The sequence below is a fragment of the Ursus maritimus genome, unplaced genomic scaffold (assembly GCF_017311325.1).
Source record: "Ursus maritimus isolate PB19 unplaced genomic scaffold, ASM1731132v1 scaffold_17, whole genome shotgun sequence".
NCBI classification, from domain to species: domain Eukaryota; kingdom Metazoa; phylum Chordata; class Mammalia; order Carnivora; family Ursidae; genus Ursus; species Ursus maritimus.
Window position 1 is genome coordinate 50,758,839 of NW_024424119.1, and position 13,377 is coordinate 50,772,215.

At 36.8% G+C, this 13,377-nt stretch overlaps 1 protein-coding gene across 9 annotated transcripts in view; it reads right to left on the reverse strand.

The window, feature by feature from the left end:
• Positions 1-13,377, reverse strand: part of MAPKAP1 (MAPK associated protein 1) — a 235,598-nt gene that overhangs the window by 197,823 nt on the left and 24,398 nt on the right. For 5 of the 9 annotated variants that reach the window (XM_040631895.1, XM_040631897.1, XM_040631893.1 and 2 more), the window contains 2 exons: positions 8,385-8,712; positions 5,878-5,967 (listed from right to left, as the gene is read on the reverse strand). The exons of the other annotated variants lie outside the window; for them this stretch is intronic. In XM_040631895.1, the coding sequence (XP_040487829.1) occupies positions 5,878-5,967; positions 8,385-8,643 (349 nt within the window). In that variant the 5' untranslated portion in view covers positions 8,644-8,712. The remainder of the gene's footprint in view (positions 1-5,877; positions 5,968-8,384; positions 8,713-13,377) is intronic. 9 annotated transcript variants of the gene reach the window in all.

The window sequence follows — 13,377 nt, forward strand, 5'->3', positions numbered from 1 at the left end:
ACGCTGGGATCATGCCCTGAGCCGAAGGCAGACGCTTAACAACTGCACTACTCAGGCGCCCCAGAAGACCAATAAAATTAGAATCACTATTTTGCAACTCCTAATGAAATAATTCATCTAGGTAAAGCCCATCAATGACCACTAAAACCATTAAAAGAAAAGCTGCTGGGAGTAACTTAATAATGGGTGAACAACACCTAATTCTACCATCAATCCAAACATCACAAAAAAGACAAGAAGTCATTCCGTATTTCCCAATATGATGCAATATGAAGTATAGATCAGCATATACAAAATATTCTTATCAAAAAATCAAACTTCAAATCTTAGCAAGTTTTAGATCCAATTCCCTGTTTACAGGAAATAAAGAGGGCAAAGAAACATATTAAATGAGACCACAGAGATACAACTAGCACAATCCAGAATGTAGGAAATTCAATAGGACAAAGGACCCAGTTCCTTGAATAAATTACAAAGAAAAAAAGTAAAGGAGAATCTATAGATTAAGAAGGAAATGGAACATGTCAACCAAATGTGTGTGGACCTTAGATCTAGACCTGAACAAACAAACTGGCAAAAGAAAAAGGAACATTTGTGACAATCAGGGAAATATTTGTTAATATCAAAGAATTTCTGCAAAGTTTTTGGAGAATAGTAGTATTGCAGTTTTCTTATACATTAAAAAATACACAAGTATTTAGGTATGAAAGTATACTATAGCTGGGATTTGCTTAAAATTAATCTGGCGGGGATGCCTGGGTGGCTCAGTCGGTTAAGCATCAGACTTTTGATTTCAGCTCAGGTCGTGATCTTGGAGTCATGGGATAGAGCCCCAAAGTCGGGCTCTGAGCTCAGCTCGGAGCCTGCCTGAGATTCTACCTCTCCCTCTCCCTCTGCCCACCCCGTGTTGAGTGTGCTCTAAATAAATAAATAAAATCTTAAAAAGAAGATCTGGAGGGAACGGGAGGCAAATGGAGAAAAGACACAAGACTGGCCATATGTTGATAACTGCTGAAGCTGGGTGATAGGTATACAGAGGTTCATTATACCATTCTCTCTGTTTCTGTATATGTTTGAAATTTTCCACAATAAAATTGTTTAAATTTAAATCAGGGGCGGGGGGAGTAAATTTATCAATCACATCCCTACTCAGATCAAATCACCTTACCCAGAGTAAAAATTAAGTTCCTTACAAGATCCTCCATGATCAGCTCTCTCACCACCTCCCTGAGCCCACTATTCCCCTTTTCTACTCGAGTCAATAAGCATCCTTCCTTGCTATTCTTTGGATACATCAGGCACACTTGTGTCAGAGAACCTTCGCACTCACTCTCCTTCATCTTTGGACACCCATTTTCCAGTATTTGCCTGGCTCATTCCTTCGGAACTCTGCTCAAGAATCACCTTCCCAATGAGGCCTTCCCTGATCACCATATATAAAATAGCAAAATTCCCTACCTAGCATTCCTTATCCCCCTTACCTGAATATATTTTTTTGCTTTGCCACTTAATCCATTCTGACAATACTGGGTTTGTTTACTGTCCATCTCCCCCACAAGACCCATGAGGGCAGGGACTTTGTCTTGTTCATTACTGTATCTGCTAGGCCTACAAGGGCCTAGCTGTCCTTGCATATTATAGGAGCTAAATAAAAACATGTTAAATGATTAACTACGGAGGAGAAGTAGAAAAAATAGCTTCGGGGATAGGGAGGCAGAAGAGAGGGAGGAAGGAGAGAGCAAATGGGCACAAACAAGCAGAAATGAGATGGGGGCTGGTAATGAGAGCCTTTCCTCCTGGTTCCAAGCCATTCATACGGCACAGCTGTACTTCTTGAGCTGCTCAACTTCAAGCTGCTCTTCAACTTCACTTGCTCTATGTCATTTGCAGCTGAAGCGTTCTAACCAATATAAACAGTTGGAAGTCCCCAAAAAACAGAAAACTGAAAAAACAATAGCCTAGAAATTTAATTATCATCAGGCTTATGAGAAAGCACATACGATAGCATTCAGGAAGATGGGAATGCATATTAGAACTAATAGGATTCAGTGAGTTGCTGGATACAAAACAGATATATAAAGACAATAGATTTCTTCACAAGAGCAGTAAGAAAGTTACGGGGAAGAAGATGCTAATTAAGGATAGCACAAAATACAAAACATCTGGAAATAACCTTAGTACGAAATGTAAAAGTGCAGGAACAATATGGAGATAAGACGTTGCATTTATGCACTATTTGTACATACAAAAAAGATCATAAGAGGTATGTTTAGAATATTTAAAATATATATACCTATATAAATAGATTCTAGAAAAAATACATCAAAATGTTAACAACAGCAGTTCCTCTGAATGTAAGAATATTGGTAGCTTTTTTCATTTTTATATTTTCTTTCGGATTTCCTATAATGAAATTTTCTTTTAATATAGAGGTCTTGGCAACCTTCCTGAACCCTAGCCATCGCTGACACAGAGGAGGAAAGGAACAAGGGAACACAAAGCCTCCTCAATACCCAAAACTCCAGGAGCAGCTCCCTTCTGCCAACAGTATGGGAAAATGGGAGAAAGTAGAAAGACCACAGTCTCTGGTGTAGGACTGGCCAGGAGAATTCTGGCTTCGCCACTTACTATTTGTAAGTAAGTAACTTGAAAAAGTTACTTAGCCTCTGGGTTCCAGTTTTCTCACATATAATACAAAAATATTGACAGCTAAGTTGCTGGATTTGCACAAAGAGGCAGCAAACTTAGGGGCTGGCATACTCATATGCCCGTGATCCCCAGCACTGGATACTCAAAATAATCACCCAGGGAGCTTCTGAAAAATATAGATTTAAGGACCCTGATCTCTATCTTTCAAATTAGGAATTCCACAGGTAGGGCTAGAAATTTATATGGAAGCCATTAAAACATGCATTTTGGATGCATTTCTGATTTTTACACAGTCACTGTATCTGGGAACTGCTGTTTTAAGAAACCAATACTAGAAGTTACATAAAGAAAACTTCAGGAATATTCATAAATAATTGATACACACTACATTGTTTTTGAGTTACTATTTAACTTCATGTGTAACTAGCTGCTGCTTTTCACTAGACTTCAAACTTCTTGAGGGCAGGAATCATGTATTCCCCAAGCACTTAGCACAGAATTACTATGCACACACAGAAGGTATGGAAGAAACGCTTGTTAAATGACGCAGTGAATAAGAGTAATAATAAATTTTGTAAAGAATATACCAACACCATTTCAAAACAATAAAATTAAAAATACCGAGGCTTGGGGCACTGGGCTGGCTCAGTCAGAAGAGCACGCAACTCTTGATCTTGGGGTCATGAGTTCGAGTCCCCCGTTGGATGTAGAGATTACTTAAAAATAAATGATTACTTAAAATATGTATACATATTTTAAGATTTTATATGAGTGTGTGTATGTATATATATGCCAGGGCTTGATTTGACATTGTTCCAGACAAAGCTGTCTTCCAATAACCACCTTCACATTTACCCATGCAGCTCTGGCTACAGAAATACTACACGGATCTTACTCTAAGGTATTCCCTTTATCATGTGATCTCATGGCATATGGCTCAGTAAGTTCATAGAGAACTTCAGGATATGGACCAGGCAGCTTCTCAGATCCCTTCCAACTTTTCTATGAAAGGATTGGATTTCTGCTGTATCTTAAAGGTTGGATGGGATGAAGAAAAACATTCCAGAGGAGGTCATCACATTCATAATAATGATTTTTCTAGTAGGCAATAAAATAAAAAAATAAGAAAAACAGATGAAAGGATTTTTAGCAAAATGCAAACAGCAGAAAAAGAATGAGGGAATGAATAAATGATTACCCAACCAAAATTCCCAATGAAGATCAAAAGGATCTGGCTGTGACATTTCTTGCCAAAAGAGAGTATATGCTTGAGAGTTGTATGAAAACATATGACAGTGGCTGCTCAGTTTGCCAGGTAGATGTTTACTGGACTGCTGACTCCACTTTTTTAACACGTTTCAGGACACCCAGTGTGCCAACCAGTGGTAATGATGGAACCCAGCTGAACAGAGAATTCAAAACCATTCCTCTGTGCATTGATGAGGTTCACTGGTCTGGCTCAAGGTCAACAGCTCCAAGAGTGGACAAGTATATTAAGAAGGAGCTTTTCCAGCAGTAAGATCACAGGGTCAATTACTGACATCTGTGAGAAAGGGAAATAAGAGGGATAGAAACTGAGGGAAAGAGAAGTATACACAAATAATGAACATTATGGCTCCAAATAGAAGCAAAAAGGAGGCTATTTATTTCTCTAGCACATTCTGTGAAACACTGAACAGGTTAAAGTGGATTAGACTTTAAGGAGTAAGTGGGAGATGTATCAAAATTTAAGTTGAACTTCTCACATTGTAAAGGGGATTAATGCAGTTATATCTGAGGTGCTCTATTCAACCTGTTTATCTGTAATTGTTTTAAGATAAGGAAGTGAAGAAGGCAAAACAAAGGGTAACTGGAGAGATGAGTTTAGATAAACTGGCTCTATATTCATTAAGAAAAGATTAATAGAAAAGGCATTAGATACATGAAAAATTTGAAGAAAGTGGACAAGATAAACAATATAAAGGTTTTCAGTTTGTGATAAATACAAAAGAGAAGTATTAAATGGATCAACAGAAAAGGCCAGCCTAGAGAGATTTTTAAAGTATCAAGAGCAAAACTAAATGGATATTTAAGGAGAACTGTAGAAAGTCATAGAAATGAGATGCAAGAAAGAAGTGAATGAGATTTCTGGTTCCACACAGTTGTCATTTAGAAGCCATCATTAAGAAAATCACTCCCATTGAGCACACCTGGGTTTACAACCACAGCAGGAGAAAGCAATAACCACTTTATATAGTGTGGTTTAGCAGAAAGAGATTGGCCTTTAGCTGCAGACAGAGCTAGATACAAAATATGGCTCCACTGCACTACCACTTTCCGGGCTTATCACTTTAGCAAGTTAAAGCTCTCTTAGAGTCTCTGTCTCATCTGTTAACAGCAATAGCTATACCTGATAAGATCACTGCATTGGAGGTAATGTGTATAAAGTGCTTAGAACAGCACTAGGTAGGTGCTGATGTCAATATAATAATCATTAATATTGTTAGTTTTATAAATATGTAGCAATGGAGTCAGGCAACAAAAATTAACTGGACATCTATTACGTGCCAGGGTGGTAGTAGGTGCTGGAAGACATAGAAGATATGGAGTGCAGACATTTCTTTGAAAGGAGAAAAAAGAGATAATCTAGGTAGGACACATGACATAAACATTAGAAAATACTTCAATAGCATTTTATTTTGATTTTTTTAAAGTTTTCTTTTCTTGATGAGATTGAAGATTTAAAAATATGTAATATGGCCAGCTTTTTACTACACATACAATATGAACACAGACTACAAATGCTGATAATACCAGCAACATAATGCTTGTTAAGCTAAAGGAAAAGAATTAGTGTATATGCAAAAAAGACTGTTATTGCAGCCACTAATGAGGCAAGGGAAAGTCTTAGGTTGGAACTGCCAGGAGGAATCTATAACCCAGAGGCCCATCCAAACCATAGGTATTCCCTGGCTCTAAGAACAAGGTACTGGCATAAGAGTGTACAAAATGTGCCTTGCACACACCAATTCCTGTGACCCAGAATGAAGAGTGACCAAAAACACGAGACCTAAAGACCACACGGCTTTGGAGGGCCAAGGCACCCAAGTGAAAGCATTCAAAGCTCAAAACACAAGAGTATCTGCTCAGAGGATTTAAAAAGATGAATTTAAAAATAAAAGCTCTTATTTAATAATATAAACTAAATATATAAATCTCAAATTAACAATTAAAATTATTTCCATTTACCTGATTGCTTAGAATTTCTTTCTTTCCACTGAATATTTTTGCATTTGATCTGGTTTTGTCTCTCTTTTCGGAGTCGTTCTAATCTTTGAGCTTGAAAAGAAATATTATAACTATAAGTTTGTCAATGAAAGTTTACTATAAACAAAGACATAATTAACTACCTTTATATGAATAAAGATGTTTTATATTGCATATGTAGGAAAAAAGTCATAAAATTTTAAAGGTGGCACCCCTGAAAAGCAAATACCAACAAAAACATGAAAATATTCTTGATTTATAATTGAAATTAGAGGATATAAAACATTAATAGAGATCATAAAGATAGTATTAACATGGAAGAGAATAATAAAATGTGAAAACTTCTGTGATTAATATGACATTTCATTATATAAATCATTAATAACGGTCTTAAAGGAATTTTAATGCACAAATGAACTGAAGTGAATATTACATTACAGGAATAAAATTACTGTTATGAATTACTCTACCCGTTTCAAAAATTAAAGATAAATGAACTCAGACTAGACTATTAAAGTTTTAAATATAAAATCCTTTATCTAAAAATCATGAAAATTATAAAATGTCAAAGCTATATAAATTAGCATAGCTTTTCTTCAGTGGGCTGAAACAGTTTATAGGTAGTAAAATAAATGATTTGTATCTTTGTAACATTAGTCAAATCTTAAAAAGAATAATTTTTCTTATGCAAAATTTTAAGATATGCTGAAAGGATTAAAAAGTAAATTCTTTGGTCACTAGGACACCCCACACTTGTAATTATTAGCATCCAAGTGCTATCTTAAGAAATTCCAACAACAAAAACAAAAGCATCACCTAAAATCATGCATTTATGAGATTATATTACCACTGGCTGATCAACCTTCAAAAATCAATGAACCAATCTTTTAAATAAATACTGTTCAGCATATATTAACAACTACTGCATATGGAAACCACAATGGAAAAGAAAGTCATAATTGATGCCATTTCTTGAGATTAGTTTCCTCTGGCTAATCTTCGACTTCCTTTCCTGGCCCAATGCTAACAAAAAATAAATAAGTAAATTTCTCTTTCAACCTCTTGCAAGATAGGAAACCACACACGCTTGCCTTAGCATTGTGGTAGGGATGTTTCCATAAATGTAAACTGTGCCAGCAAAAGCATTCTGACAATGTCGCTATATCTAACCAAATTCCACTGAAGGAAAATACATTCAATTGCAATTAATAAATGTGAAGGGTACAGCCAAAGTAATATAATCATAAAGCTCTCAATTTAGCAGCATTCTCCTACTGAAATCCATTCAACCTGTCATATAAGATATCATCTCAATAACTTGCAAGGAAGTCAGTTTCAACTAGAGAACTGAGAATCAATGGTTCTAAATTATATTCAAACCTTCACTCAAATCCTATTTTGATAAAAGTTCCTTGAGATACTGGGAAATGCTATTAATTATTCTCATCACAAGAACAAATTATTCTTTGGAAATGTCACAGAATGCTGAATTCTGAACCAAAACCTTAACATGCCTTGCACTGTATACTGTATCCTGCAGTACTCCTTTATGTGCATTCTACGTTACCTTGAAAATAAATATGCAAATATTTTCAATGTCCTACCACATCTCCTATCATTACTTTTCCTGGGAGTTAGCAGGTTACTGCTACTGATTAGTAGAGATTGTATTTTCTGATTACCTAATAAAAATCACCTCCTAGCATAACCTGTCATATTAGAACTACATTATATATTCTAAATAATTTATCTAAGTAAAGGCCTTGGTTCTTCACATTCCCCTTGAAAGGTCTCCAAAACACATAAGCTGGAAAATGGGCAATGATAAGCTTTTAAAAGCTAATGACTGAATATATATGTACCAAAGTTCAGCATTTTCAAGCCACAAAGATCAAAGGGCAGAGATCAACTTAAGAAAATAAAGATAATATATCAAAAACAGGAGCATCTTTTCTAGTCTCACACCCAATGTAGGAATTCCTATTAAAAGCAGCCCTAACAAATATTCAGCTATTTACCTCCAATCCCCCCCAGACCCCCACAATCCCTCCAGGGCCAAGAAACGGCTCCAGCAGCAGCAATCCTGGGCTTGTCAGCTCTCTGTATTAAAGGTTCTTATATCAACCTGAAAACTGCCACCAAGTAGTCTACCCACTGGGACTAACGTTGCTCTGTGAAGATACTCAAAATGAGTCTACTTCCCTTTCTACTTGGACTTTTTAGAAACAGAACATCCAACCTGTCTCTCATAGCCACCTTTTTCATCTATTTGTCTTCTCCTTCCTTCTAATAGCGTCATTCCAGAGGCGCTCTCCATTCAGTCACGGAGAGGGAGATGTTGTTTAGAATCGCTCTTACTGTAACACATACATGTTCCTGTTAATACACAGAAACTTTCCCCATTAAACCTATTCCAACATGATGCATTATTCTGTAAGATTATTGACTGATTTAAAGTTTAGAAGACATGACTAAAAGGCAATGTTTACCTGTATTTGAGCGTCTTCTAATACCAAAGTCCCAACTTGAGGTAATATCGACTGACTGGGCATATACATAGCCCTGAGTCTCACCATTGCTTCCCTGAATTTCTGACCCACTGTCTCCAGGCATTGAAGGAAGATGAATCTTCTCTAGGTCAACATCATGATCAATGAGAACCATCTCACACATTCCTGTGTCATCACTGGTCACATGTGACTGTCGAATATGAGCTAGAATGATAGTTGGATTGTCCAAGAAGGCCATCCTTTCTGTGGGCCAATTTCCTTAAAAGGCTATTTTCTCCTCTTCATATTGTTTCACGTGCTCACCTCCCTAGAAACATGATGTACACAGCAATATTTAAGAATAAGGAAGAAAATGACTGAATCATTTTTCAAACAAATTCAATGTAGTAAAATGCTACCTTGAAAGTCAACATTTATCCCTGTACCTAGGAGCTTATAAATATTAAGTCTAGACTGAAAGGAAATCCTTATAAGCACTAGGGGCTACAGCTACTAGTCAATGAGATCTCCATGGTTATCAGAGAAGATGGCTTCCTCTCTTGCAAAACAAATAATAGTGATTCCTTAGGCCACTCAAAGCACATAATTACAATAAATTTTCCTTTCTTTCTCCCTTCATTCCCATGCAGTCTCCTCATTACTTTATAAGGTCATGGGGGAACAGTTGTATTTTCCTCAAATTATGTGCTAAAGTATGAAACTGTATTTCTTTGGTTTACATTTCCCCCTTTTGTCATATGGCTGTGAAGTAACTAAAAGAACAGAGACGATACTTCGAGTTACAGAAATAAAAAAAAAAATGAACCACCAACATAATTTTATTCAATAAATACATTTTCCTTTCTTCTGGTTTAAGATAGTATTGTGCTCTTATTTTATTTCATTTAACTTCAGGGGCAGAGAGTGGGGCAGAGGGAGAAAGAGAATCCCAAGTAGGCTCCACATCCAGTGCAGAGCCCGGCACAGGGCTCGAACACAGACAAGGACCAGAGCCAAAATCAACCGACTGAGCCACCCAGGCGCCCGAGTATTGTGCTTTTAAAATAAACTTTATTAGTCAAACTTCTCTGTTACCAAATTAATTTCTTGTTTTAGAAATCTCATTGTAAGAACTGCTTTCCAAATCCTGTTGAAACTAAAATGTTTATTCTGGGAACAAGATGGTACCTCCTCAGTCAAACGGGAATATTCAAAAAAGAAAACATGGCAGTCTCCCTTCATCTGTGGTTTCATTTTCTGCAGTTTCAGTTACTCATGATCAACCAAGGTCCAACAGCAGATGATCCTCCTTCTGATGTATCGTCAGAAGGTCAATAATAGTAGCCTAGGGGCACCTAGGTGGTTCCGTCGGTTAAGCATCTGCCTGGCTCAGGTCATGATCCTAGGGTCCTGGGATCAAGTCCCGAATCGGGCTTCCTGCTCAGTGGAGAGCTTGCTTCTCCCTCTCCCTCTGCCCCTCCCCCTGCTTGTGCTGTCAAATAAAATCTTTAAAAAAAGATATTAGTAGCCTAATGCTATGTCACAATACCTATGTCATTCACCTCACTTTGTCTCTTCATGTAGGCATTTTATTATCTCACACCATCACAAGAAGGTCAATTACAGTATAATAAGATATTCTGAGAGACCACATTCACGTAACTTTTATTCCAGTACATTGTTATAATTGTTCTGTTTTATTATTTTTGCTGTTACTCTCTTACTGTTTCTAATTCGAAAATTAAATTTTATCATAGCTATGTATGTGTAGGAGAAACAACAGTACACATGGGGTTTGGTACCATCCATGGTTTCAGGCATCCACTGCGGGTCTTGGAATGCACCCCCTGCAGATGAGGGGACACTGGTCAAGATAAGGACCTGCAGGCAGAACTGGGTTCAAATTCTGACCCTACCACTTGCTGGCTACGTGATCTTGGTCAAAATAACCTTAACCTCTTTGAGCCTGTTTTCTTTCTTCATTAATAAAATGGGAACAGCAGGANTGAGAAGATATAAAAGATAATGTACGGCTCAAAAGAGCACCTGGCACATAATTAAATATTACCTGCTATTAATAATAACGGTGACAATGGTAAAAATAATCACTGACAACTTCAGCTTTCAATTCTTGTTTAAAGTAATCCTAAAATATATCAACATTCATCCCTCTTTAGTAAGTGCACAGCATGTAAAATAAATGTTTCTGACAGAGGACGGACAGAGGACTCTACAGGTCACCTGGGTCACCTTCCTCCTTCTCTAAAATCATTATGAGATGTAAGTACATGAAAGCTGGATTGAATATGTTCCCAGAATGCTCCTAGAAGGTATTTATTTTTAGAAAGGCCTACAATACCAGATTTTCTTGTCATTTATTTCCTCTAGAAATAGAACATAAGGGAAATCTACTTAATAAATCATTATAACCAAGAGAGATTTTAAAATTTTTTGTCTAGTAACATTCTACTAACATCACTTGGTAGATCTTAAAAATACTGAGATTAAGAGAAAGTTTAACTGAGGAACATCTCTAATCAAATGAATTACGCTAATCTTCATTCTTTCCTTCAAATATATTTACTGAGTAGTGATTTTACACTGAGGGTAATGGGAAATGCCAAGGTAAAGCACCCTTGAATCAAAAAGTTTGCAACCTAGGGATGCCTGGATGGCTCAGTTGGTTAAACATCTGCCTTTGGCTCAGGTTATGATCCCAGGGTCCTGGGATCAAGTCCACATTGGGCTCCTTGTTCAGCAGGAAGCCTGCTTCTCCCTCTGCCTGCCACTCCCCCTGCTTGTGCTCTCTCTCTGACAAATAAATAAATAATCTTTAAAACAAAACAAAAGTTTATAACCTAATACAATCCTAGTGTATTTCCTCCAAGTCTCAGAAATGTTAATGTCAGCCTACCATTTTAAGTGTATTAATCAGAAAAACATTACAGAATTAAAGGGGAGCACTTAAAATCACTTGTAAAAATAAGAATTACTTATAAAGCCACAAAGAGATATATACAATCATGGAATTACTTATAAATGAGCATATCTTTTTGTAACAAAATCATAGCATCACAGATGGTCAAAACTGCCAACATCCTCGTAGCAATCACAATGTCTCCCCCACGAGAGTAAAGCAACTAGTCGCTAGCAGAGGGATAGGTGCTTTTAATTTTCATATTGAATAATTTTCCCTCACTAAAAACAAGGGCTTCAGTGAGAAGCAACATATTTAATGGGTGTTCTGGCACCAACAAGTCAAATGGCAAAATGGCAAAGCAACAAAAGTATACTTAAGTACCCTCAACAGAATATATATATGTGTGTGTGTGTGTGTGTGTGTGTGTGTGTGTGTGTGTGTCTACACATATATGCATGTGTGTGTGTGTGTGTATGTATGTGCGTATTTTTTTTTAAAGGAAAATAGATCTGCTCCATCACTTCTTATGAAGAAAAGAATTATGGACAAATACTTCTGAAGGCACACACCAAGTCCCTAACTTTATCCTTGTAGAACAGAGGCCCCAAAATACCCCAACAGGAGCAGGTATCTTCTCTATTGGTATACTACGACTTCATACAATGAGGGATCTGTATGATTCACTCAACAAATATTATTCAGTACCAGTTCTGATAGGGAATTACAAGAAGTCTGCCCTGGGAAATGTGCCTTCCACCTCCCAAGACACGTACTTGAGGATTTAAGCTGTAAGTTCCACAAGGACAGGAGACACACCACCACATCCCTTCTGGCAACAAAACATCTTACACGTGGCAGAAATTCAGTAAGGGCTGCTGTCTGACTTCCAAGGACTATATAATTTTGTTGTAGAGATAAGTGATCTAAGAGCATGTCATGTGTAGTGTGATTATAAAGAAAGGATTGCCTTTTTTTCCATTAATACAGATACAAGAGCTTCTCTTCAATGTGCCTTTCAAAACTGTCACCTTGGGTGGTGCCAGGGTGGCTCAGTCGGTTAAGAGTCTGCCTTCAGCTCAGGTCATGATCCCAGGGGCCTGGGATCGAGCCTCTCTCTCTCTCTCTCTCAAATAAATAAATAAAAACTTTAAAAGGAAAAAAAAAAACCTGTCACCTTGGGACACTATCAACTTATCCCAACCCTACTTTTCAGAACCAAAAGAATGTTTTAAATCACTTTAAGAGCAGCAAATTATCATTTGAAGGTAGATTTGATTTCTAAGACAAAAGTATTCCAAACATAGATGAAAACAAGTTATTTTCTCTGATTAGTTGTGCAAAGATCAAAGATTTTTAAAACCTAAGGTTGGTAGGGTTCAGAGAAATGAGCCCTCTCATGCACTGTAAAAGGGAATGAAAATTGAGACTTTTTAGAGGGTAATGTGGTATCATCTATCAAAGTATAACGAGTACCTATTAGGCAAACCTACTTGCAGGATTTGCCCTTAGAAGATAACTATGTAAAAATATTTATCTCAGGATTGTTTGTTATACTGAAAATCTCAAAGTAACCTAGACATCCATCAGTGGTGAGTATGTCATGACACACACATGTAACAGAATACTACACAGTCATTAAAAATACCTAGTAAAGAAAGGATAAACAAAATGTGGTATATACATACAACAGGATGCTCTTCAGCCTTAAAAAGGAAGAAAATTCTGACATATGCCACAACTTGGATGAACTCTGAGGAGATTATGCTCAATGAAATAAGTCACAAAAAGACAAGTATTGTATGATTCTACTTTTTTGAGGCACCTAGAGTAGTCAAATTCATAGAGACAGAAAGTAGAATGGTGGATGCCAGGGGCTGGAGGGAGAAGGGAATGGGGAATATTTATAAAGTATGTTTATAAGATGAAAAAGTTCTGGAGACTGATGGCGGCAATAGCTGCACAACAATATGAATATACTTAACGTCACCCAACCACACTCTTAAAAATGGTTAAAACGGTAAACTTTGTCACATATTACAATTTTTTTAATTTAAATTTTTAAAAAATGTCTAG